Source organism: Hoplias malabaricus, chromosome Y (genome assembly GCF_029633855.1).
Source record: "Hoplias malabaricus isolate fHopMal1 chromosome Y, fHopMal1.hap1, whole genome shotgun sequence".
Classification (NCBI taxonomy): Eukaryota; Metazoa; Chordata; class Actinopteri; order Characiformes; family Erythrinidae; genus Hoplias; species Hoplias malabaricus.
This window is the reverse complement of record NC_089820.1, coordinates 46,340,775-46,366,880: the sequence shown is the minus strand read 5'-3', so window position 1 is coordinate 46,366,880 and position 26,106 is coordinate 46,340,775. Positions and strand designations below refer to the sequence as shown.

The 26,106-nt window shown below is 40.5% G+C and overlaps 1 protein-coding gene across 1 annotated transcript in view; it reads left to right on the top strand.

Annotated features, from left to right (window-relative positions):
* Nucleotides 1-26,106, top strand: part of LOC136679212 (protein ENTREP2-like) — a 226,865-nt gene that overhangs the window by 156,023 nt on the left and 44,736 nt on the right. Inside the window, exon 3 of the mRNA XM_066657615.1 lies at nucleotides 22,256-22,366. Within this exon, the coding sequence (XP_066513712.1) occupies nucleotides 22,256-22,366 (111 nt within the window). The remainder of the gene's footprint in view (nucleotides 1-22,255; nucleotides 22,367-26,106) is intronic.

Here is a 26,106-nt window from a genome sequence, read left to right as displayed (position 1 = left end):
TCTGCAGTTGTTCAGTAACGCTGCACTGCTCCTCTGGGGTGATACCGAGGCATTTCCAGACCAGTCTTCTGGGTCTTCCCCGGGGCCTCCTCCCCATTGGACATGCCCGGAACATCTTGCCAGGAAGGCGTTCAGGAGGCATCTGGATCAGATGCCTGAACCACCTCAACTGGCTCCTCTCTGCGAGTCTCTCCCATATGTCAGAGCTCCTAACCCTATCACTAAGGGAGAGTCCAGACACCCTGCGGAGTAAACTCATGTCAGCTGCTTGTACCCGCATTCTCATTCTTTCGGTCACTACCCACAGCTTGTGAACAAGACCTCGAGATACTTCTCCACTTGAGGCAGGACCTCACTTTCAACCTGGAGAAAGCACTCCACCCTTTTCCGGCTGAGTACCATGGACTCAGATTGGAGGTGCTGATTCTCATCCCTGCTGCTTCACACTCGGCTGCAAACTGGAGGTCCCGGCTTGTTGAAGCCAACAAGACCACATCATCCACAAAAAGCAGACATGGGATCCTGAAACCACTGAACCGGACACCTTCCGCCACATGGCTACACCTATAAATTCTGTCTGGTGACAAAGGGCAGCCCTGATGGTGTCCAACTCTGACTGGAATCCACTTACTGACAGCCATACGAAAGAGACTCCTGCTCTGTTTATATATTCGATAGCTTGTAGCAAAGAGCCCAGTACCCCATATTCCCAGAGCACCCACAGAATATCCTGAGGGACACGATCGAAAGCCTTCTCCAGATCCACAAAACACACATACAAATTCATTCATTATCTGTAACCGCTTATCCAGTTCAGGGTCTTGGTGGGTCCAGAGCCTAACTGGAATCATTGGGCGCAAGGTGGGAATACACCCTGGAGGGGGCAACACACGCACACACACTTTTGAGTCACCAATCCACCGTGTGTTTTTGGACTGTGGGAGGAAACCCACGCGGACACGGGAGAACACACCAAACTCCTCACCGACAGTCACCCGGAGCGGGAATCGAACCCACAACCTCCAGGCCCCTGGAGCTGTGTGACTGCGACACTACCTGCTGCGCCACCGTGCCGCCCACACAGAAAATCACTGTGTTAGTGTAATAATTTAACACTCTCAGAGTTAAGTTAACACTAATAATCAACCATTTAACACTGGTGAATTTACTGTGCAGGTAGACTGGTTGAGCGAACTCCCATGCCCTCTCCATGATCCTAGCAAGGGTAAAGAGCTGGTCCTGTGTTCCATGACCAGGTGGAATCCGCATTGTTCCACAATCTCTTCTCCAGTACCACCACATAGACCTTACCAGGGAGGCTGAGGAGTGTGATCCCCCTATAGTTGGAACACACCCTCAAGTCTCACTTCTTAAACAAGGGAACCACCACCCCTGTCTGCCAGTCCAGAGGCGCTGCCCCTGATGGTTTGCATTACCATCTGTACCAAAAGATGCAGTGGCTGAGTTCATATATCTGACAAAAATACTGCAAAACCTTACTCTAGTGAATGTAACGATTATATTTATTAAATAACTGTTAAAAAAGGAACACATTCAGGAGGCATTGACATTAACACTTAAACTTTTAGGTATGGTTCCCCAATAAATCTAACATAAGTATGTTGTTTTTTAAAGCTTTGGAGATATAAAACTAATGCAGCTAGTACAGTAATGAAATTTTTAAAATATTGTTGGCTGATTAGCTTTGTAGCACAAGCGCTACTCTGGAAAAACATCTTGGCTTGTAAGCAACATTTGGAATAAAAGGGAATAGCATTACATTTGAAGTTCTAGGAGTGTGTAAAATCAAAGCCTGTGCTTACTGTGGAAACATGGCTATTTACTGAGTTAATCAACATCTGACTATAGATCGTTTTGGCTTCTTTTTTTTTTATAAACAAGCTTTTCACAAGTCTGAGACGGCCCAGCTGAATGCCAGATCAGTTCAAATGAGGCAAACGTGAATGCTCTTCTGGTTCCAGAAGCCCAGGGGCCAAATGGGAATGTGTTGCTGCACAAGTAGCATGTGTTAGATCAGAATAACAGCAGAAAGTGCTTGGAAAAATCCCACAGCTGTCAAAAAAATAAGATTTTAATGAATGAATTGTTTTCTTTACCTGGATACTGGTTTGAATTAGCCACATGCTAATTCAAGCTCCATTTGCTATGCAGTATGCATATGGTCCCCAGACATTTCCTGTGTCCTGTATGTAAGCCCATGGTTTCAAAGTCCTCATTTACATAGCTGCATCTTTTATTATATATATATATCTCCCAAAGATTGCTCATCCAGCATTTCCTCTGAAAATAAAATGTAAACAATAGTTCCTGTGTCTTCCTTTGCCATTGTAACAGCCTCTACTCTTTTGGGAAAGTTTTACATTAGACGTTGGACCACGGCATCCCAGTACTTGGAGCTTTATACCCTTCAAGTCCATGCATGGCAATGAGCCTGGTAAATTTAGGCTCATGTACAGTTGTTCCATCCTAATCTTATTTCATGCTTTTCTATGGAGATTATGTGTGCACAGTTGGTCGTCTGTGTCCACGGTGGGTGCGTCTCAGCAGCTGAAGTTTACAAATATTTGGACATATGTACAGTATAACTGCCTATTAAGCCTACAGTAAATTCAAGTTAGATTTTATATATTTTTTATCTCTAGTCTTAAAGGCACAATAACCAATATTCTACGTGAAAAAGAAGACAAAGTGTTTGGAAATGGTCGTATAAAATAAAATACAATTGTTTATGGATTTGTTCATTGACAAATAACTGCACTAAATGAGGAAAAAAATATAGTCTATGTTGATTTTAGATTAATAATTCAACAATAGGCCTGCAGTTTGAAGGGCTAAACTCTGTGATACATAGAGAGAAACAGATTGAGAAAGAGAAAGAAGGCAAAAGTTGAGCACAAGGGCATGGCTGTAGATCAGTGTGTGTCTTTGCAGTAGTAGCCTGGGGGGAAGGACCGTTGCACTAGCAACATAAAATCAAACAGAGAAAGAAAAACAAGACAGCAAAAGCAGCTCAGGCCTGATCTTCCTTGCCGGAGATCACTGAAAAATAAATGATGGCATGTCGCAGCGGAGCTGTAGACTAAATACTAATTTGTGGTGCAGGAGGACAGGAAGAGATGACTGTAACCAATCGGCAGGGTGTAAAACGAAGTGCACTGAACTCTAACCCTATACAACACAGGAAAAAAACCCAGCTGTGTCTGCATTTTTCTCTGCTTCTCTCCTTTAGCCTTATAGAACCAAACGACTCACTAACAATATATTCAGAAACAATGCTGATGGCACCTTTAACTAATTTCAAGTTGACATTGCATGTCTACATTGTTCATAGTAAATAATGGCAGGGTGCACTTGCAGAATCTGAGATACTTCTGTGCTGTTGTTTCCAATCACTGTATAAAAGATGCACAATGTAATATTTATATTATGAACAGGCATACACACCCCTCCATATTTTTTGGCGACCCTGATAAAGATGAGTGAAAAAAGGTTATATAAGTATTTCACTTTCTGGTGAATTAGTTTCTTTTCTCACTGCAAAAATGAGAAATATCCCAGGTTCAATCGACAGAAATGTATTCTGAGAAAGACAAAAAAATGCAGCATCAACAAAGCCATATGTGACACAATTATTGGCACCCCTGTGTACACTGTACAATCTCCCTTTGCCTATACAAATGCTCTTACTCATCATCTATAACACCATATAAGGACGAAAAATTCAGAGCTGGAAATTTGAATTTCTGGAGCTCATCCAGTGTCCTTTGCTCTTTCTTGTGCTAGTTCTCCCTCCAGTTTTTCCATGGGATTTAAATCAGAGGACTCAGATAGCTATAGCAGATGCTTAATTTTGTGTTCAGTAAACTGAATGCTTTTCGTGTTGATCTGAACAATATGTTTTGTATTACTCTCCTGCTGGGTGACACAGTGACAGCCCATTATAATTTTCTTGGCAGAAGCAGACAGATTTTGATTTAAAATGTCCTGGTGATTCATGGTGTCCATGACACCATGTATCCTAATGAGTTTCCAGTGTATATGGCAGAAGAAATTCCTCACAGATCACAGATCCTCCACCATACTTAACAGTGGGCATCAGGTTTCTTCAGTGTAGTCATCCTCCTATTTACACCAAGCCTACCTCGAGTGTTTGCTGCCTAAAATCTCAATTTCCCTTCCTTCTGACCACAGAACACAGTTCCACTCAAAGTCCCAGCAGTGTTTGGCAAACTGCAGGTGCCTGTGTTTGTGGATAGATGAGTGCAAAGGCTTTTTCCTGGCGTGCTTTCCAAATAATCTGTTGGCATGAATGTGGCGTGTGATGGTAACTTTTATAAACTTGATGAATCCAGTATGCTATTTTTCTTTCTGTAACTCTCCAACTGTGATCCTTAGGGGGATCCATTTATGCCACTTTTACCATCCTCCTCACTCTGTAAACTCTGGTTCTGGTCCAGGCACATTTGTCACAGTTCCAGGTGCTTGGAACATTTTAAATTATTTTCCAAACTGTAGATGTAGGTGAGTAGCTATGTTCTTATAGACATTCCCTCACTTAAAAAAGTCAACACACGTTTTCTCTTATCTGTATTGTGTGTTCATTTGTCTTTTCTTTTGTTACATGGATTACAGCTTGAAAATTCCTGGACACTGATCCACTTACAAAAGTATAATTCTAAATGGAAAAATGCTTTAGATACATTTTGTTTCTGAGAGTGTCAAGGATTGCCAGCATGTGGATTTGTTATATTTTCTTGATGAGACTTCTCTCTTTTTATATTATTATTATTTAATTATTATTATTTTTTGAGAATAGATTTACTTTGATTATATGTTAGATTTTCTAATTATCTCAGATGGAGATTAAGAATGCTGTTGTACAATTAAAGGTACATTTACATCGTTTGTGTGCTGGTTAACAAACATGTACTCGTACAGTCACTTTTTTTCCTGATGCAGGAGAACTCAACAATGTATTTAAAAAGATATATACTACAGTCCAGAAGTTGGTGGACACCTCTTATAATTCAGCTATTTTAAGTTGCAACCATAAGTTGCACCTTCATGCTGTGTCTTGGTCAGGAGACTGGCAACACTGCACGTTTGACACAGACCATTCTTCGTTCGTGTGATTGCGTGAGTTCAGAGTTTCTACAGAAGCATTGTGTGTGCTGCTGGTGGTTTGGTGTTCCAAAAAGAAGAAGAAGAAAACACAGTTGTGGACCTGTTCCTGTGTGTTTGGAGGAGGAGAGTATACACTGTCTGTCCTGTAAAGAGAACTTGAGGTAATGTGTTAACATGTCAAGTGCATTCCTTCAGTTTCTTTTTCCCACCTGACAGCTGCAGCAGCAGCCTCCCTGTTTTACTTCTCTGTGTTTACATATGTGTGCCAGACAGCGCTCTGTCCACTGGTCATCGTCAAGGAACATGCTGTAGGATGTCAGACTAGGCGAAAAGATCCAAAAAATTCGAACATGCTTGACTTTTCGTTGTGGGGCGTCCCAGACGCCAGATCACTGATCTATGATTATGTCACACTACACGACTTTATGTTACTCTTCCCTGGCGCTCAAATTCGGTTCAGACACAGGAAATTTTTCAGATACAACAAATTCGTGCCAAAATCAGGCTAAATTTGTGTAGTCTGATCCCGGCATGAAGCCAAGCATCATGCCCAGTGCCAAGCTTCTGCAAGAGGTGTGAAGCACTGGGATGTGAAGCTTTAGAACTGTGTTCTCTGGAGTGATGGAGGTCCATCCAGTACATTTGGGATGATATGGTGTGGTGTTTGTGATCCACAGGAAATCATCCCACATCAGTAACTGACCTCACTAAGACTGTTGAAGATAAATGCATCAAATCCTCATTGAAATTAAGGGTATGTAAAATCTATGTCCAGCGCCTTCAGTTCTAGATCCTTTCTTTAACTGAATAAGCTAGACATACATGCACCTACCCTTTATTTCAGAGATTATATTATTTGTACAGATGCTCAAACAAAAAATTCCTGAAATTTGTAATTCTTTGCCAAACTGAACCTCTGAGCTTATTTCCTCTCAACTCATGTCACAGTCCTGAACTCCTGAGTTCATATTTTCACGGGTTGACCTTGATTAATTGACCATAGCTTTCACAACTCGTTCTAACTATTGTTTATTTACCTTTACATCCGCCTCATCTCGCCTAAGAGTAAAGGTCATAGGGAGGGCATCCACAGGGCAAAGGTCAATGAGGCTGTGTTTAGATTGGCCCGTTGTGGACATGAATGTGCACATGCACTTAAAGACCAGTATCTGCTACATAGATTCAGTCACCGAATATATATATACCGTATAGACTTTCTGCAATCCTCAGGGGTTGTAAAGAAAAATCCCACCAGTTTCTGAATTTCTGCATGTAAGACATGATTATGTGATGGCAAAGTTATTCAGAGCAGATGTATGCGAAATGATTAATTCTAGAGAAGCTTACCAAGTCATAGTGGACTGCAGCATTGGTGACAGGAAACTGACATCTGAAGAATTTAATTGGTCTAAAAGTTACCTTCTAGAAAAGTATTAGTCATGAATATAACAAAAAATATTGTTTTAATTGCTAATGACCTTAGTGAGTGAGTGAGTGAGTTATTGATTGAAGTGGGTGGAGTGGAGTTCCATGAGGTCCTTGACATCTAAAAATAATTGACCTAAACCACAAACTCTACCCAATATTTCATGCCATGTCCATATATATCAGTGTCCTGTGCCTATAATTAATTCACCCCATGTATTCCTATTTTTATATGGTATATTTCCATTGGTTACTCTCACAAAATTTTCCCTTGTGTGGATTAGTTCATTTTTGTTTCCATCATCTGATACATTTGATCTCTAAAAAGTGTTAAACACACACAACATAGTAATCCTTGTGTGGACAATCCAGTGACTTATATGACTGTATTTAAATGCTGCTATGCTACAGCTAACCAAACACTTACAAAATATGTATTTAGTTTTTACTATTTCCACATTGGAAGTAGCCAAGGGTGTCTACAGCATCTAACGATTTTATGTGTTCTTTCATTTTGGGAATGCAGGGTCCCCAAAATGATTTCAATAAAAATGCATGGTTAAAATAAGCTGGAGTGGAGCATTGGTGAATGGTAATGCTCTGTCCACACTGTGTTATGGCCTGTGTTAGATCAAAGTAGCTGAAATAGACTTATACAAATCAGGTTTCTGTGGAAACACAGCAGTATGAGTGTTAGTGTAATCTTGTATTTGGCTCTCTATGAGGACTTAAAAGCACATTGGAAAACAAATACCTACTATATATAGGTCACTCTGTGCTCTAAATTGTCTAAGTAGCTGTGCTATTTGCCATTTAGCTTAACATGTTGGCTGATATAAAATGTTTTGTTGAATGTATACTCACACAAAATTATTTGCAGATATACAGTTTTTATTGTACTCTGGTAAATAAAAGCATAAGCAAACATGGCCCTAAATGCTACCATAAAAGCTAACAATATTCAAGTGATCTTCCAAAATTATCACAGCAAAATTAATATTTCTGAAAATCGCAGTGAATACATCAATATGTTTGACAGAGGTGTAGACAAAGCATTATCAATCCCCACAAATATAGCATTACAAGCATGCACATTATGCACACACAAATGCCTGTATATGCTTAATGTCAGTGTATAATGACTGAATTGTGGGTATGGATATGACAGTGATGGATTGACTCATAAGGGCTGAGACTGAATAAGGCATTTATCTGTTTCTCCTTTGGTGAATCATGGAGACAAACAGCCAAACTAAAAGTCCCAGTATAAACTGCAACATTTTTTTATATTCTGCACTTTAAAGGGAACATGTTTTGAAAAAGAACAATCACTGTCTGAGTGCATTAGCACATTAATGTGGGGCTCTGGAGCTGCTAACAACCACAATCTGTGAAACAGAACCACAAGTCAGTTTATTTGATCTGAAAACGTGTGAAAACATGGGATAAAATAAGCTCTGCTGATTTTGTGCTGCATCTCATCTGAGTGCAGAGACTTCAGAATTGTCCCTCATCCTAATCAGAGTTGCTCCAATCATAGCACAGGACTCACATTTACATGAGAGTATAAAGATGAGGATAAACAGAGCAAAACAAAAATGAGTGCATATGTGTAGAGTGTTAAAATTCTGAAAGACAAGAAGAGAGGGGAAAAGGGAACTGAGTGAAAATGACTAAAATCAGAGTTTTTGCTCCTCGTTTCTAACTCCTGGGCTCTTGTGCTGAAGTCAGCTGTGGCTCGTTCTGATTTAAAGGGACAGGTGGTAAAACTAGTCATTCTGAACAAGGCTGTTTAGACTGGGTAAGAAAGGTGTGGTGTTGTTTTATCCTTGTGGTACTTTGACCACAGCATATCACAGATGTTTCATTAAGACCACAGAGGACTGTCCACTTGTGGAAACATCTGAATAATCTGTCATCTATAATGCAAATGTTTAAGGATCATTTTCTTCTTATTATTTTTACAACTCCACCAAGCACAATACGACTTTAAGTAAATTCTCAGTAGAAACTCTAAACTTTTGTTAAATCTGTTCTTTTTTTAAAAGATTATTTAAGTTGGAGAATGTGATTAGAATGCACCAATATTTTCAAAGGATATTTGTAAAGTAAAGCTAATAGAAGTCTATTTGGCACTGAATGCTTCACAGGTCTTTAATCTGTGAGCACTCACCAGGCTCACCGGTTGCTCTAGACGTGATAACACTGGAGTGTGTGTGTGTATGTGTGTGTGTGTGTATTTGTGTGTGTGTGTGTGTGTGTGTATGAGTTCCCAGATCTGAGTTTGGGTGGTCAGAAATGAACTCCTCTTATCAGTATGCATGTGTGAAGGAGTCATTCTATTCTCCAACACAGTTCTACTATTCTGCTCTGTCACCCAATGACTATAATCATTCCTCTTTGTCCTCTCTCTCTCTCTCTCACACACACACACACACTCACACACCTGCTTTCAGTATTCCTTTCCCTTTCTCCTCATTTCAACATTCAAATATCTCTCTCTTTTCCTTTATTTTCTGTCACCTTCTATCCCTTCCCCCTCATGTAAACCTTTAAATATCTTTCACATGCCCCCCCCCCTCGCCCCCACTCTCTCTGTAACTGATCCAGACAGCCTCTAACTAATCTAATCCCCATCACAGTTCAATTAACACAAAACCCACCACCAATTTTGGATTAACCCTTTAAACTCTGGATCTGTCTTACACCATAGCTGACATATTGTTATCAGAGTCATTATCAAACCATTCTTAGAATTTACTAATTAATTAGCCTTACATCCAATAAACGAATAACAAACCTTATGGTTTAAACCTGTAAACCTTTAAACCCAAGAACTAATTCTTAGGCTTAAGTTTCCCAGACAGGGATTAAGCCTAGTTCTAGACTACACAGCATTTTGAATTGTGATTTTCTATTGAAAGCGTGATACAGACCAGGGCTAGGATTAATCCCTCCCCAATCCCTATAATGTGTTATTCCACTTCTGTGAACAGTTCAGTCACAACCTGGAAACAAATATGAGGCATACATGATTATACAATGAGCAGCACGGTTCTGGACCCACCGCGACCCTGAACTGGATAAGCGGTTACAGACAATGAATGAATGAATGATTATACAATACAGCATTATGTCGTTGTCATAAACATAATGGTATGTGTAAAATAATAATATTCCTAGATTTTGCAAGATAGCTATAAATGGAAATGGAAGGGCTGCATTTAGAGAAGGATTTAAGGCTGTTGTTGAATATTCTAGTTAATTTTATTCCTTTGATACTCACTAAAGCTGAACAGTGTCAACAAATTACTTTATAGTAACATTTTCAACCAACAGCTTTAAACATCAAGAATTTGCAAGATAAAGCAGAATGGAGTAAGAATGTTCCCAGTCTGTTTGCATGTTGTATTATTTTGCTGTTTCGACATTGAAAAGTAATCACTCTATTGATGAACAACCTGCTAGAACAATAGAAAATCTGCAGACCTGTTTACCAGCACACTCATAGTTAGGACAGTGGCACAGTGGTCAGCAGCAAGGGAAGCTGCCATACTTGTCATCATAAAAAGTTTTAAAAAGTGTTAAAAAGCATATGTTATGTTTGGAAGCTGGTGTGCTATTCACCAAGTATAACCTTACAGTTTAATGCCTTTTTTAAATTATTTTATTATTTTTAAAAATGTTTTAGCAAGGAAATGATATCATGAATCATTGTGCAGCCCCAGTGTGAAAACGAGGACCCACATACAGGTGATTAAACTTGAAAGGGTTTTATTGAGCTAGCACATGGAAAACATTGCAGTATAATGAGATTGTTTTAAGTAAGAGTGAGAAATAGAAGTCTGGCCCCATCAGCAGCTCAGTAAAAGTTGAGCTGTGAAGGGGTAAGTATTGGTTTGGTTAAGTATTCCGCCACCTCATGTGCCAGACCCCTGCCCAAAGTGCCAGCGCCCATAAAGCGTGCGGTGTGTGAAATGGTGACGGCTGGCGAGAGTGTGAGTGACGTGTGCCAGGCGCCGTGTCTCTGCGTGTCTGCTGTGGACGCGGCATTGCTGGGGCAGTAATTAATGAGGAGCTGTTAAACAGTGATATGGAATCCCACATGGTAATTAGGACGCAGCAGCATGGAGCCAGGCTGGGTAATTAGTCTGCCAGGGCCGGTGCCCACCACACTGAGAGCTCCGAAAGGACATTTCACTCTGTCAGTGCTGGCTAATGCGCCAAATAAACACATCTATCATCCTGAGTTATGTCACATTATGCAACAAGGCCTCATCTTCCACAGCATTGTCCGGGCTTCGGTTACAGGATCATAATCTCATGATAATGATATTACAATATATTATTTCATTACAAATTCAGCCGTATTCCACAGACACAGACACCTAGTGATGGGCAGCAGCTCACTAGTAACTGTCTACTATTGGAAATCCATCTAAACAATGACCAAGCTTGAACTCCTTCTTTGTTCACTTTATTGATTTTTTTGTTTGTTTGTTTTTGAACATAAGTGTCCTGCTTCGTTGTCTTTCTTACATATTTTGTCCTTAAAATAATTATGCATTTTCATAAGTATGTTTTATAACATGCCTTTGTCCACCTACCTGTCCTACTATTTCTCTTTTTGTATAATCACTTATCTCATCTTACAGGCTATACATTACTGAATTATTCCAACTAAATTTTATAAGATGACCCTTTGAAGAGACAATGAATGACGTTACAATAACTGGTAGATTAATCAGCAAAGCTTGCCCTAAAATTATTGTAACTTGATGCTACTTTGATTTGATGCTCCATTTATTATAATCTTTAATGGTGGAACTCTGCTAGTTAGCCAAAGGCTACACAACTAGTAACTGTAAAAAAAATTGCCACGTTTCTTTATAAACCAGCAAATTAAAGGACAAATAGGTAGTATTTATACCTTAAAATGACAGCTTTAAAATGATTGAAATGTTTCACTGACCTGTAATAGTCCCCCCCAGAGCCTCTGTTGTTACTACTCTTAGCTCAGCACTGCAGAAAGTGCATGTAAATCTCAGAGTAGGGTAGAAAGCATCCACTGATACTGATGATAGGGTTTAAAACCTCTAAATCTGAGAGCTGATCTTATCAGCCAAATGATATATCGATTGTGCCACTCTGAAAAACTGTAACGGCATGGGTTTGGTGATAATTAGGCCAAAAATGGTGGGGCGCCACTCATGTTTTCTCCCCTCCTGACAATCTGTTGTTTGGGACATTTTTCTCACATTGGCATTGGGTGTGTTTTCACACTCAACGCAAGTGTGAGGAGCCCCAAACAGAGTCACAGAGCAGACATCTTCATCACTTTCCGCAGGAGACATATCAGAGCACAGCTGACACCCAGCTCTCAGAGAAGGCAGTAATGACTGTGATTGTGCATTTGGAGGAAAATGAAAGCATGCGGCTGTACTGGAGCAGCATCTCTGATGAAGCAAAACTTAATGGCCCACTCCCGGAGTTCCTCTTTTATTGCAAGCTGAGCGTAGCAAATCAAATACACCACTCGATCTATTGCTAATTTATTCTTCCAGGAGCGAGGAGAAGCTAAAATGTCCTTTTTCAGGAGCCTCTTTGTATTTGGAGAGAGTCAAATTAAAAGAAGAATTCAGCTTCTGTTCTTCAATCAACTGTGGGAATTCAGGCATATATTTTATATATTTATATTGTACTATTTCACTTTTTTAAGATTATTTCAGCATATGGTACTGCAGCATGTCAGCTGTATGTCTATTTTGTGGCTACATTATGAAAAGAACCTTGCAGCTCAGCTTTTGAGCAAAAACATATTTGTTAGCCCTTTACTAATGGTCACTTTCTGACCACAAAACCACTCTTGGGTGGATATTACTTGAGACTATTCCTTTCAACTTTACAATGTTTATGTCTTTTTGGCAGTGAGAAGAAGTCAATTAGCTTGCTAAGCAAGTGCCAGCCTGTTTTTGGGAAGTCCAAACATAACCAAGGCTGGTCTAAAATATGGGCTCAGCCCACCCAAATATGTGTTTTGGCCCTTCCCCCTTCCCTATAAAAATTAAGGTTTTTTTAGTCAGTGGCAAAATAGCACAGAAAATATAGGTACCATTTCTAATAACATCTGGTTGGGTGGGCAGTCTTTCTCATTGCCCACCTGAAAAATGTGTGTTGCACAAGAGAATCAGACATAGCAGGAACACTAGGTAAGAATTGGTATTTTTGCTACAGAAGCCGAGTGTAATTCACTTTTACAGCACTGTCCTGAAATTAAGGGGGATGTGTTTGTGGGGTAGGGGTGTGGTTTCCTACCCTCCTCCAAAATTTACATAGTGCCATTTCTGCAGTGCTGAGCTTGGAGTAGCAACAACAGAGACTCTAGTCCCCCTAGTACAGGTAATTGAAGCATCACAAAAAATTCTCCGTAACGGGAGGTGAATATTTGTTATCCTTTATTTTAGAACTGTGTAAAATAAAAGCACTTAATGTAAGTCCTGATGGTTAAATGGTGCATATGAAATCGACACAATTTTAAAATATACAATTATGATAGAATAACGTACACTGTAAATTCACCAGTGTTAAATCAACACTATTAGTGTTAAATTAACACTGTTAGTGTAATAATGTAACACTCTCAGTGTTAACACTAATAGTGTTGATTTAATACTGGTTAATTTACTGTGTACAATTATGTTCCTGGACTAAAGGTACTGAATATGTAGTCTTGAGGGTACCACCACAGTGACACATTTTTAAGTTTGGAGACACCCTCATGTAAACATCAATGTGCTCGACATGCATTTATGTGAGAGTACAAATGCGGGGTTAAACTGTGTAAAACAGACACGACAAGAGTGGAGAAATGCGCAAACTGAGCTAAAATGAGAGCTGAGAATTTATCAAACAAATCTAATAAAGTACATATAAGAGAAAAGTATGAGAGTCAAGCAGAAACAGTGAAACATAGAAAGGAAAAGGAAGAGAACCAAGTTAAAAAAAACAGTTCCCATGAGCCTTATTTGATGGTCCTGTTTATGGTGTTTGTGTATGGATTGTCATTTAAAGGAACAGGAGCTGAAACTGGTTGATCTAAACAGGGCTTTTTAGATAGGGGGGAGGAAAGAGCTGTATTGTTTGATCTTTGAGGTCTTTTGACCAAAGAATGTCACATACATTTCATTAAGAACCAATGGAACTGTGTTAACTTGTGGAAATAGGGATATAATATTTCCACTTAGACTGGCAGATTTGTTTATATTATATATTTATATTATTTGCATCTGTGAGTTCCAAACACTTGTTAGTAGACACCCAATATCAGTAAATTCAGAATTTATCTATTTTAAGGCGAACCTATTTTGGACAGAGATGATCCATTGTACGCACCTAGATTAAAGCAATAAGCCACGAGAGGCTGTGTGTTACTGTGATTTTATCACGGGGAAGGTTAAAACAAACCCTCCCCATAATAAAATTGCTGTAACGCACAGCCTCTCATGGCTTATTGCTTTTATAAAATAGCGGTCAACATAAAATACAATAAAATACAGAAATGTTCAATTCATAACCATGTTTTTATTCATAAATATTCAAAATATTCTTCAGCAAAACAGTGTAGTCTGTTAGCAGTGAGCACTGTTGCTAAGCAACATAAGGGCAATGCATAGTCACTCCATTGAACAAAATATGTTCAAGTATATTCAGGGTTTTTTAGCTAAGTAGAAACACTTACATTTCTGTCCTCTTTCTGAACTGAAAAGGTACTCTTACTCTAAAGTAGAAGCTGCAGGAAGCTAGCCTTGGACTGTGTTTTTAGCATTTTGCCTTTAGCATTTAAATTGTTACCTAATCTTCATAGAAAAGCTATGACCAATATCAGGGTCTGAAGCAGCCACTTGAGCCAAGGGTCACTAAGCCCACTGTCAAATGTTGGCTAGGGAAGGATAAAGCCACTCAGGCTTAGGCAGAGAAGAATTGAAAATACAGTCTCTGGAAAAGCAGTACCTGACCTCACTAATGTTTATGTGACTAAATGCTATTTCATCTTCATTTACCACAATTAAATTCAATATATATATATATATATATATATATATATATATATATATATATATATATATATATGTACGCCCAGAATACTGTGCATATGAATTACATAAAATTGTGTGTAGCCATGATTTTTGCAAATATTACTAATGATATCAGTGTGAAGAGGCAGAGAAGTGTGATGTATGATGTAAGCATTTTGGAGTGAGGTGTTGATTGGTGCTGGCTGTTTGCACACTTTGGTGTTCAAACAATGTGGTTACATTGGAAAATCACCATCATTAACTGACACATCCCCACTGAGCTCATTCTAGTTTAGTCTCATTATTAGCAGTGTGAAGTGCAATATATACAATTAAACTTCTACTAAGAGCCGTGCAGGTTCAACAAGGGCGCTAATACTAAGCCTTTTATTGTAGAAGAGCCTTTGTCAAAAGTACAGAACTGAAGCAGTCAATGGGGTATGAAGTCAAAAAAATGTAAAATAATTGGTTACCCTGTTTCGCTTATTGGTTGAATTTCATACTGGTCTGTACTGGTCTAAGCTGGTTTGATTTGGTTTGGTGCTGATTTTTCAAATGTGACCACTTGCTCCTGGCCTGATTGAATCAAACTGTGCTGGAGCACAGTCATACCCTTTCCCCACTCCCATGCTGTCTTGTGTTCACACTTCGTATTAATGTTCCAAGCCCAGCACACTTACATCATCAGACAGTGGCCTTTATTTTTTTTTTTTAAAAAAGGCACGTTTGCACAGTTCAGGATTATATTTTATGGCTTAGTTAGAGTCGTTTTTGTCGGCAGTGGCTCTCAGTTCTCTCAAGTCTTATAGATTTAGCAATTATCTGGGACATTCCTTTTAATCATTCTGCACGTATTAGAAGTGCAGAAGTGTATAAGTCTTGAATTTGACCAAATATCTCAGCAAACGCTAGCAGCCCTGGCACCGTATGGATGCATCTCTTTCTGTCTTTGTCGTCTCAGCTCTGTTTGGCTCTCCCTGTATAAACCTGTCAGAGCATACTTTGTAGGTGTTGTATATTAGAACGATGCTGACAGATAATGAGCCAGACCAAGTGAGAGGAGTTATATGGTCTGCTCAGCCTCAGTTAACTTAGCTCAGAGCTTGGCTCCAAACCCCACCTCTTGGGTGGAAGTTTTGATCTTCTTCTGGGCTTGTTTCCTCATCAGAGGGACAGAGCATGGCCTGCAGCACAGCAGTAGTGAGCCATGTACCCCTACCACCCTTTACTGGCAAACTAAATGGGAGAACACTGCGAGAACTGCCTCCAAGCTGTCGTTTTTCTACACGGTGCAGGTATAACCATGGGGCTGGCTTAATAACACAACACATATGATTGTCATTTCTTTACAGACCCACCAAACCTTCATCATCTCTCACTAGTCTTATTATTTACATGTTTGTATAGCAGCATGATTATAGCGTGATTAAAGTGACATTGGTTCCCACTTTGTAAATACTTGTATTTGGTTTTTTTTACATATCGTCACTGTCCAAAGAAATACATGTATTTTGTGTGATCGTTTCATGATGAATAGACCAATAGAAATACTTCAAAATTACTTGGAAAAAAAAAAACTTTTTACACTGGCTTCCACTTCCAATTTACAAAGTGTTATACTGTCTTTTGCTGACCCCTTTACCCATAGGTCATTGCTGCTGTAGACCAAGTAACACTCCCACAAATAGCCATCTTATTAAATGATATGGTGGGTAGGGAGGTGGTATTGAGGTGGTACCCCAAATAGGGGTCAAATTTCATCAGTTTCCAACTGAATTTAATTACTTTCCGACTGAAGTCATCAGTCTCGACCCTGAGAATCCCCAGTTTGTGTAGGATGGATATAAGACAAGACTCTGCTTTGAAACATATCCATATCAAATGATACCATCAGGCATTATTGCTCAGCTGTGGTTTTAGTTCTTTAAAGTTAGCATTGCTGTCAGTGAAAGGGTGTCTGTGTCAGTTTTGCTTTTGTTTAGAGCTGGTTTTCTTTTGAGTTGAAAGCGTCATAAGTCACCTAGAGGACATCAGTTGGATGGTATTGCTCAGAATGCAGGAAAGAATCAAGGCCATCAGGATTGGAGTCCTCTCGCCTCCAGATGGAGATTCAATAGAGCAGCTGTTCTTTTTTGCTGATCCATTATGCAGAGTTGAAGGGTTGCTCTTTTTCTCAAGCTGTGAGCTGCACATTCTGAGCTATGATGAGATTACAAAACATGATCGATTATCTCTTTATGAAGTGCGGTAATGGAATCCAAGACTTGTCTTTTTTCCAGTTGTCTAGTTTTCCACTTGGGAGGCATAGCACAAGCCAAAGACCTGTAAACATGCATTCATGTAAAACTATGAAATAATACATGCATATGAAATTATGCAGTGGTTTGCAGTGATTGTTTTCTCATAAATCCTTACATAGTACCTCTTGCCGAATAGGAACGTGTGTAAATGTAATATATGTCACTGTAAGGTGATGAAAAGTGTTCAGTCAGTCAGGATGTCTGACTGGTGCCGTGTGGTGGTGTTGTGGTCTGTGGTGAAGCTGAGAATGGGACATGGGGCGGTAGCTGAGCTCTAGCAGCTGCTCTGGTGAATCTCCATAATGTTCAGGCATTATCTAGTGGGAAGGAAGTGAAGCGTGATGCTGCTTCCTGTTCACGTCGCGGGTCCTGGAGGAGCTGGAGCTACGTCTCGCAAATCAGCTTCAAATCAGTCGCTCCATCTTCCAATTTACTGCCAGTCTAAAAAGCACCAAGCTTTATCTCAATCATCTGTTTACTACACCTCCATACACCCCTCCGCCTGTGTCCCTGCTCTCTCTCTCTCTCTCTTGCTCTATCTCTCTCCCTTGCTCTATCTCTCTCTCTCCCTGTCCCTATCTCTCTTTCTCACTCACTCCCTCCATCTCTCTATATCGCTCCCTCTGTCTCTGACTCTCTAATTCCTTTTATCTCTCTATCGCTCTCTCTCTTTCTCTCTCTCTCTCTCTCTCTCTCTCTCTCTCTCTCTCTCTCTCTCTCTCACTCACTCTCACTCTCTACCCTTGCTATGTCACTCTCTCCCTCTCTCCGTGTCTCTCTTCCTCATTCACTCGCTCCGTCTCTCACTATCATTCCCACTGTTTCTGTTTCTCTCTCTGTCCACTATCTCTCTCCCCTTCCTTCTCTCTCTCTCTCTCTCTCTGCTTTACTTTTTGTTTCTCTGTCTCTCTCACTCTCTGCCATGACAAATCAGTTACATTTGTAATGTTAAATTTTAAGTTCACCACCAAATCGGTCGCTCTATCTTCCAAATATTTACAAGATTGAACATACTAAAGCCTTGGAAACAGTTTAATCTGAAGGAACAACGCTTAAAGGAACACTATGATATATCTTTACCTTAAAATTACAGCTTTAAAACCATTGTGATGCTTCACTGCCCTGTAACAGTACAGTGCTGTAAAAGTAAATTACACTAGGGACAGCCTCAGGAGCAAAAAAAACAGATTTGACTTTTTTTAAAAAGAAAGAAAAAAGTAGTACAGAATACATTCATAGAGTTTGGGGTGTGTGTGTTGGGGGCGGGATTGGATTAACAAGGTCATTCACTGTACATTCTATGTCAGCAGGCAAGGATGTATTGGGCTGTGAGAATGTAGCCTCTCGTTCTTTCTTTCACTCTGTCTCTCCCCTACTCGCTCTCTCTCTCTCTCTCTCTTTCTCTCTCTCTCTTTCTCTCTCTATCCCCCTCCTCCCTTACTCTATCTTTCTCTGCCTCACTTCCTGTCTCTGTCAGTCTGCCCCCACACCACCCACACCACCCCCTGTAGAGCGCGATTGGTCCACAGTCGGATGAGCATTGATCAAGTTGAGAAGAGAGAACTGAGGAAGTCCAGAAATATGAACTTCTCTTCTTCACACTACAGAGGCTGCAGACAGCAGCAAATTTCATCTGACATCAGTTTCAATGTCATGGATGGAATAAAAATGCCGAACAAGGAAAAAATATAGACACATCTTAAGGAAACAAACAAAGAAACAAAACAAACAAAAAACACGCAGGAAAAAGAGCCTGTATTCCAACTACAGTCTGTTCCAATTAGCACCCTACTCCCTAAATTGTGCACTTTAAAGGTTAGAAAACTAGTGCTACTACATCACTGTACTGTGTACTACACAAGGTGGAGGAAGACATTTGTGATTCAGCTGGAGTAGTCTGGGGGTGTAATTACAGAACAATGCGGACTTGCAGGTATAAACACTCAACTGCTCAGGACACTTACGCAGGCTATGGGACAGACTATATGCAGAAGCATTTCTCCCCCTTTGTTTCTTTCTTTCTTAATCCTCTCTCTCTTACCTGTTCTTTTCTTCCTCTCCCCCTGTTTTCTCCTTCATATTAATATTTATTTGTCTCATTGTTTACTCTTATATTGACCTTGTGTGTCTTTCTCTGTCATCCTTTCTCCTCAACTTTATTCTGATTTTGCTGTTAGATCCTTACTTTACTCTCTCTCTCTCTCTCTCTCTCTCTCTCTCTCTCTCTCTCTCTCTCTCTCTCTCGCTCTCGCTCTCACTCTCACACACACACACACATACACACACGTTCCTCACCATGCCGCCCCCCACCCTCTGGTGTTATTATGGGGTTAATATGTGCTCAGGTACGCTGCTGCAGTATTAAATCAATGTGGAGTTGCTGAAGGCTGGTGCTGCTGTACAGCTCGGTGGTCCAGGCTGTAATCTGGTGGGGGGTCCAGCTGTGACAGCTTTAAGCCCATTCTATTACACACAGAGTGTAATTTAAAGGAGCCGGAACGTCTTCTGTATTTCTTCTGGAACGATTGATATCCCAGTACTGTCAGCTATGAAATAAAGGGAATCTTTTTTTGAAATAGTGAGAGCGAGGAGAGGAACTAGTTGTTGGGGCTTGAGGGAGCAGGAAAAGGTTCTCCCTGGAGATCTATCAGGGCTGTGGAGGCGAGGAATTAGAGAGAGATTGGTTTCTCCGGCCGACCATAAGTCACACAGCGAGTATGGGATTCCAGTCTACTTGGGAATTGCAGGAGAGCTACTTTGTCAAGAGCAATGGGACAAAAGCTGCAGCAGACTGTCCTTTCCACCGCTGTCTGTCTGACTAATGCAAGCAAGGTCTCAGTTTGCACAATGGAAGTTTATTGTTTTCCTTATTGATTATTGATCCTTTTCATTATTGTCCATCTGCTCTGTTGCCTCTTAAATACACCGGATCTGACCTTTTAACCCTTCTAGGTCACAACTACTGCTGTACTGCTGTACAAATGAATTGTAAATGCGATGATTAGCTTCATGGCATTGTCATGCTTCTCAGAGCTTTTGATTCATAAGCTGTGTGTCAGAGTCATACACTGTGGGTGAATCCCATTTCACCCATTGCCCCTACCACTTAGCCCTATCTATCTGTTGTGCCTCGGGAGGAGGGTCTTAATTCTTGTTGGGATAGAGGGGTAGGACCTAGTGTTTGGGTTATATTGGCGTTGAAACTCAGATTTTTCAGAGGCACACTTACATTTACAGCATTTAGCAGATGCTCTTATCCACAGTGACTCACAAAAGTACTTAATGTTCAGACAGAATGTGTATTCTAGTTAGTACAAATAGATTGGAGTTCACACTCCCCTAGAGCTCAGACGCTGCCAGAACAAGGGCCAGTGCTGATACCTAGAAAGAACAAAACATAGGAAAAGTGCAATACACAGCCTCTAGTCAGTGCTCATAACTAAATAGAAAGGAGTAAATCACAGTATAAGTGCAATACAGTCTGTTATGGTGCTCATTTTAGTGGGTCAAGAGATGGGTCTTCAGTTTGCATTTGAAGACTGCAAGAGAGTCCACCATCGTTCCACCATCTGGGCACCAGGACTAAGAATAGTCTTGACTCTAGTCTTGTGCCTTGATGGATGGCAGGTCAAGTCGTGCTGTACTTGAAGGTCGAAGGGTTCAAGGTGCAACCTGACTCTTGATCATTGCCATAAGGTAGGGAGAGGCTGGTCTGCTTTTGGCTTTGTAGGCCAAACACATTACATATCACTGGGAAGATGGCTGCACAATCAACACCCAAAAATGTTTTTCTTCTTTAAAAACTAAGATAACTATCGTGTGATATTAGTTTAATGTAGTTTCAGTACAAAATAATTGATAGAGATGCTGATCTCTCAGCAGTTAGCCAGTAAAATTCCAGTTCCATCTTAAATGGTGAAGCGGTTAATACACATGTATTTGCAGTGTTTTTGTGTAACTTATAATTGTAAATGGAACTCTTGATGGAATAATTAATGCAGTGACATATATCTTTTTCCCACTTGCCATTTTGAAAGTACTTATTTTTTAAGTTATTTTTTGTTGATTAAAAGGACAATTGCCATTTTAACACTACACAACATTGACCATAAAACCACAAAAGTGTAGGAGAACATTTGAATTTTGAATTACAATTATACGTTTCACATAAAGGCTTTAAAACTATTTGTACACCTCTTACATTCTGGTGCCTGATGGTACTGCAACAACTAGTTACCTGAAATAAGCACATATATATATACAGAAGCAGCTGGGGTTTTTATTGTTTGTTTGGCTGGTTGGTTGGTTTTTCCCTGGGCAGTATAAGGTTACAGTTCAGATCATTGCTTTTTACACCCTGCAGATTGGTTATCCCTTGCTGTCCTCCTGCCCTGCAAATTAGTATTTAGTCTACAGCTCCTCTGCAACATGCCATCATTTATTTTTCAGTGATCTCCAGCAAGGTAAGACCCACCACCAAATGCTAGGGTGGGTTTGCCACACTCTGACAATGGGCTTTGGGATTAGGCATAAAGACCTTGAGGCTTAATGCTCCAGAGTGTACCATTTCATTTTGTGCTTTCCTCATGAGATTGTACAAGATTTCTGGGCACATCTAAATGGCTGTCCACAGTGGGCGCACCATAAAGTAGCAACAAACATTTGGACACATGGTATTTATTATGTCAAAGCCAACAAAGGCATGTTGCATGGCTTTAAACAGTCATTTTGGTTTTTAATCTAATTCCTCTAAGTCACAGCTCCAGAGTTCTGGGCTAAATCACCACCTCAGGTTACTGTCTCTGTTCTCCCCGTGTGTGCGTGGGTGGATTTCCTCTACGTGGTCCAGTTTCCTTCAACAGTCCAAAAACACAAACATGAAATTGCCCATAGGTGTGAGTTAATGGGTGTGTGTGATACTCTGTGATGGACTGGCACCCTGTTGCTGCCATGTGCCCAATGATTGCAGACTCACCATGACTCTGAACAGAATGAAGCAGCTACATAAAATGAATGAATGGGTGAACTTCAAGACTCCCTATACATGTCTTGAGTGACTGATTATATTAGGACTTTTGATTACATTTGATAAAGTGTAATGTATTCTCTTTTTCAGCAGAAAGGTGTGACATGGCGTTTTTAGGATGTGTTTTGCTTTAACAGGTGTAGAGCTAATGGGGAGTTAGAGAATGTCCTGTTGTTTTTGTTTAAAGTCCTCATTTACCCTCAGAGGTCATGTAACTGACAGCCCGTGTCCCCCCCCCCCCCTCTCTCTCTCTCTCTCTCTCTCTCTCTCTCCCCTATATACAGATCACCTTCTTCATGTTGCTGTCAGCAGTCTGTGTGATGCTAAACTTGGCCGGTGCCATCTTGTCCTGTCAGAATGCCCAGCTGGTCAACTCTCTGGAGGAATGTCAACTGGTCAGTACACTCTCCCACTCTCAATCTGAAGGGGGGTGCAATACCAAATACATAGTTAAGATAAAGCAAAGAGGAAATCTTAAAGGAGTAATCAGTCATTTTCTCCAATGTCTCTTTATTATGAAATAGCCATTGTCCTGATGCCTAGTGTCCAGGAGGAATCAGAGATCTTGTAATAAATCTATTTTAAATATGGTCACCCTGACAAGGGGGACCCACTCTATGGAGCCTAAACTGGTACATTTTGGGATTTGTTCTGCTTCTCTCATATTGTTCCTGATAAAACAAGAAAAATCCAAGGAATCCATGTCTCCTGTTCACACTGTGCCGACTGGCAGAGATCAGTGTACAAAATGCACACTTGTAATCATAGGGGTCCTTATGTCCTACTATATGGGCTGAACGCTTAGGTCTTATTTCAGTATTATTTAATATAAATGAGCTATTTAAGTACTGCATACGCTGATAGATAAAGTGCATCATACAAGTATATGATACTCAGACTTCAAACAAAGGCCATACCACCACCTCAGCATCACACATAAGAAACACAGTCCATGAGGCAAATTTTTGTGTTAACAGTAAAACAGAGATTAAAGGCCCACATTTTCTAGGACAGCTAAAGCAGCTCAGGGGAGTGAGATAACTGACCAATTCACTACAGCGCCATCCAGTGAAAGACCAGTGCTGCTGCTGTGGTTTGTTTATGAAAATAAAAGAAGAGCTTCTCCAATTTGAGGGCAAAACAAGCTAAAATAAGAACATGTTTAGTTCACATTTAGGTATATAATCTGGTCCTGAACTCAGTGGAGTTAACAGATACCATAGCACTATAGTAGGTGGCAAGTTTTTTAGGGACTTATTATATGGTTTTCATGGGTGCAAGGGGTTAATTAAGTGGCAACTGAACCTAACACAGGAAATCAACAGTTTTTCATTCAAAAGCTAGAACCTTCTAAATTTTGAAGCTATGAATAATGACTATCATTCTTAGGCAGGAAATATCTCATGTTATTCCTCCTAAGCCATTTTAGGAGACTCATCATTAAAACCCATAAGCAATCACAGAGCAAATTTTTGAGCAATCAAATTTGCCTCTGGGTACTGATGTAAAAATGGGCCAACCTTACCTTCCTCTCAAATCTGATTTCGTCTTCATTTTGAGCTCCTTCGGTGCCTCCAGTTGGTCCAGTGGCGATTTCTATGGAGCGGCTGCCCACAGAGAATGAAGTGATTGATCTTTTTTACTTAAAAATTCTCAGGAGTAACTGCAACTGACAGCTCCATTTTTGATACTTCAGAAGCAGAGACAGGGATCAGGGCCTTAAAAATGCAGCGTGGGCACTGACCATGATCACGATCCAGCAAACTCTGGCAGTCCTCTGGGGCAGGGACTGACTGGGGCTTCTCTTAAATTGGTCTTTTAGCAATTATTAGCACTGTAGATAAAGGCCAGTGTAAACGACGTCAAAGAAAAGGCTCTATAGTTCATCTATTTGTATCTCTGCTGACATTTTAATAATAAGTGTAACTTATTTTGGAGTGGACATTTTAGTTTAAACTGAGCAGCCGAAAACTTGAAATGACCTTATTTCTACTTACCATAGAGTTCCACAGTTACAGGCAGTAGTCCCATCTGTTTCACTGCATACTTTGTTTTCCTACAATGCAAGGATCTCTCTCTCTCTCTCTCTCTCTCTCTCTCTCTCTCTCTCTCTCTCTCTCTGTCTCTCTCTCTCTCTGCTCATCTGATTGCCCACATGCTTTCCTAAATAAGAAATGGACAGTCTCACGTAACGTGCATCTGCTGTTTGTTTAGTAATACAGCGGACAGGTGTAAGAGAGGTATAATGTGGAACATACTGTGGAGTGTGTATGTAAGCTTAAACGCTCTCTCTCTCTCTCTCTCTCTCTCTCTCTCTCTCTCTCTCTCTCTCACTCTCGCTCGCTCTCTCTCTCTCTCTCACACACACATACACACACACACGCACACACAGAGAGAGTTTACAATGGCTGAAAGTATTTAAAAGCTTTTGTCAGGAAAGTGAAATTATGTCAGACAGAGGCACTTTAAATAAATACATAAATAAATGATGAGAATGACAATTTGTTGCCCCATAACCTTGTGTGTATACTGTTTTTATATGTGAAATCATAACTGATCTTCATTTTCTTTGTGCCCTGAGCACAATATGCCTCTTTAAAGAGAATAAACATATTGTTATCCTATTGTTATCCTACACTATATTTGAAAACACTGTCCCATTCTTCAGAAAAGAATGGCAAAATGTTAATCCCAAAAGTATTAGATGGAGGTCCGTCTCTCCAGAACCACAATCCAGAGACAAGGGCTGATCAGCTTTGAATATGAATAAATCCTGAAGTTGATAAAAGTGTACATTAGGGATACTACTGTAATCCACCAGTGACAGTGAATACTACTGTAAATATGTAAACAAACACTGATCAACCACTGGGTTGGGAACACCTATCTTGTATCTACACTCACTGTCCATTCCCTTAGCTCCACTGACCATACAGGAGAACTTTGAAGTTCTACAGCTACAGACTGTAGTCCACCTGTTGCTCTGCATATGTTCTTATCCCCATTTCACTGCCCTTCAATGGTCAGTATCCCCCACAAGACCACCACAGAGCAGGTATGATTTGGGTGGTGGGTCATTCTCAGCGCTGCAGTGACACTGACGTGGTGATGAAGTGTTAGTGTGTGTTGTGCTGATACAAGTGGATCAGACACAGCCGGGCTGCTAGAGTTTTTAAAGCATCACTGAGCAGTTCCACTGCTCAAACAGTGCAACAACAGATGAGCTACTGTCTTTGTCTTTACATCTGCAGGGTGGACCAATGAGGTAGATGTGTCTAACAGAGTGGACAGTGAGTGGACACAGTGTTTTAAAAAACTTGAGCGGCACTGCTTTGTCTGATCCACTCATACCAGCACAACTCCACCACTACGTCTGTGACTACAGTGCTGAAAATGACCCACCACCCAGATCATACCTGCTGTGTGCTGGTCCGGTTGGGGGTCCTTACCATTGAAGACAGGGTGAAATGAGGATAAGAAAGTATGCAAAGAAACAGGTGGAATACATGGTGCTCCTGTATGGTCAATGGAGCTGATTAAATAGACAATAAGTGTAGATACACGGTAGGTGTTCCTAATCCAATGAGCCTTCAATGTAGAGTAATAAAAGACATAATTAAAAAAGGGGCACCACCATTTTAAGGATTCTGGTTCTTGTTCTTCAAAAAGCTCTAGGTCAGTATATGGGACATGTTCTTCTGACTGATGAATTAGACAAGACAGTGGAATATTGTTCATCTCATAAATCCCATTTCTCCTGTGGGAATATTCTGGAAAATTGCAAATGCCACCCAACGTGCTCCACCATTGCTGGCTGTTTCTGTGAACGCACAAAAAGCACAATGGCTGAGATTAGAGGGAATTGGCTGATTTTGATGCATGAGGATGTAGCTGCTGGACGGCACACTGCGGCTGTACGCTGGTCATTGTGTCTGCTGAATGGAGGTTCATAAAGGGGGATTATTATTGCTGCAGACACAGCGCCAGCCTAGAGCCCAGTGTTTTTGTGCCTTGGCTATTGTTAAGGGTTTATCAGCACCAGTGCTGGGCCACTCTAGGGCCAGTTGGGACCACTGGCTGGGCAGAGTATCCCACAATCCTTTCTCCTTCAGCTTCTCTCTGTTCTTATGCAGTA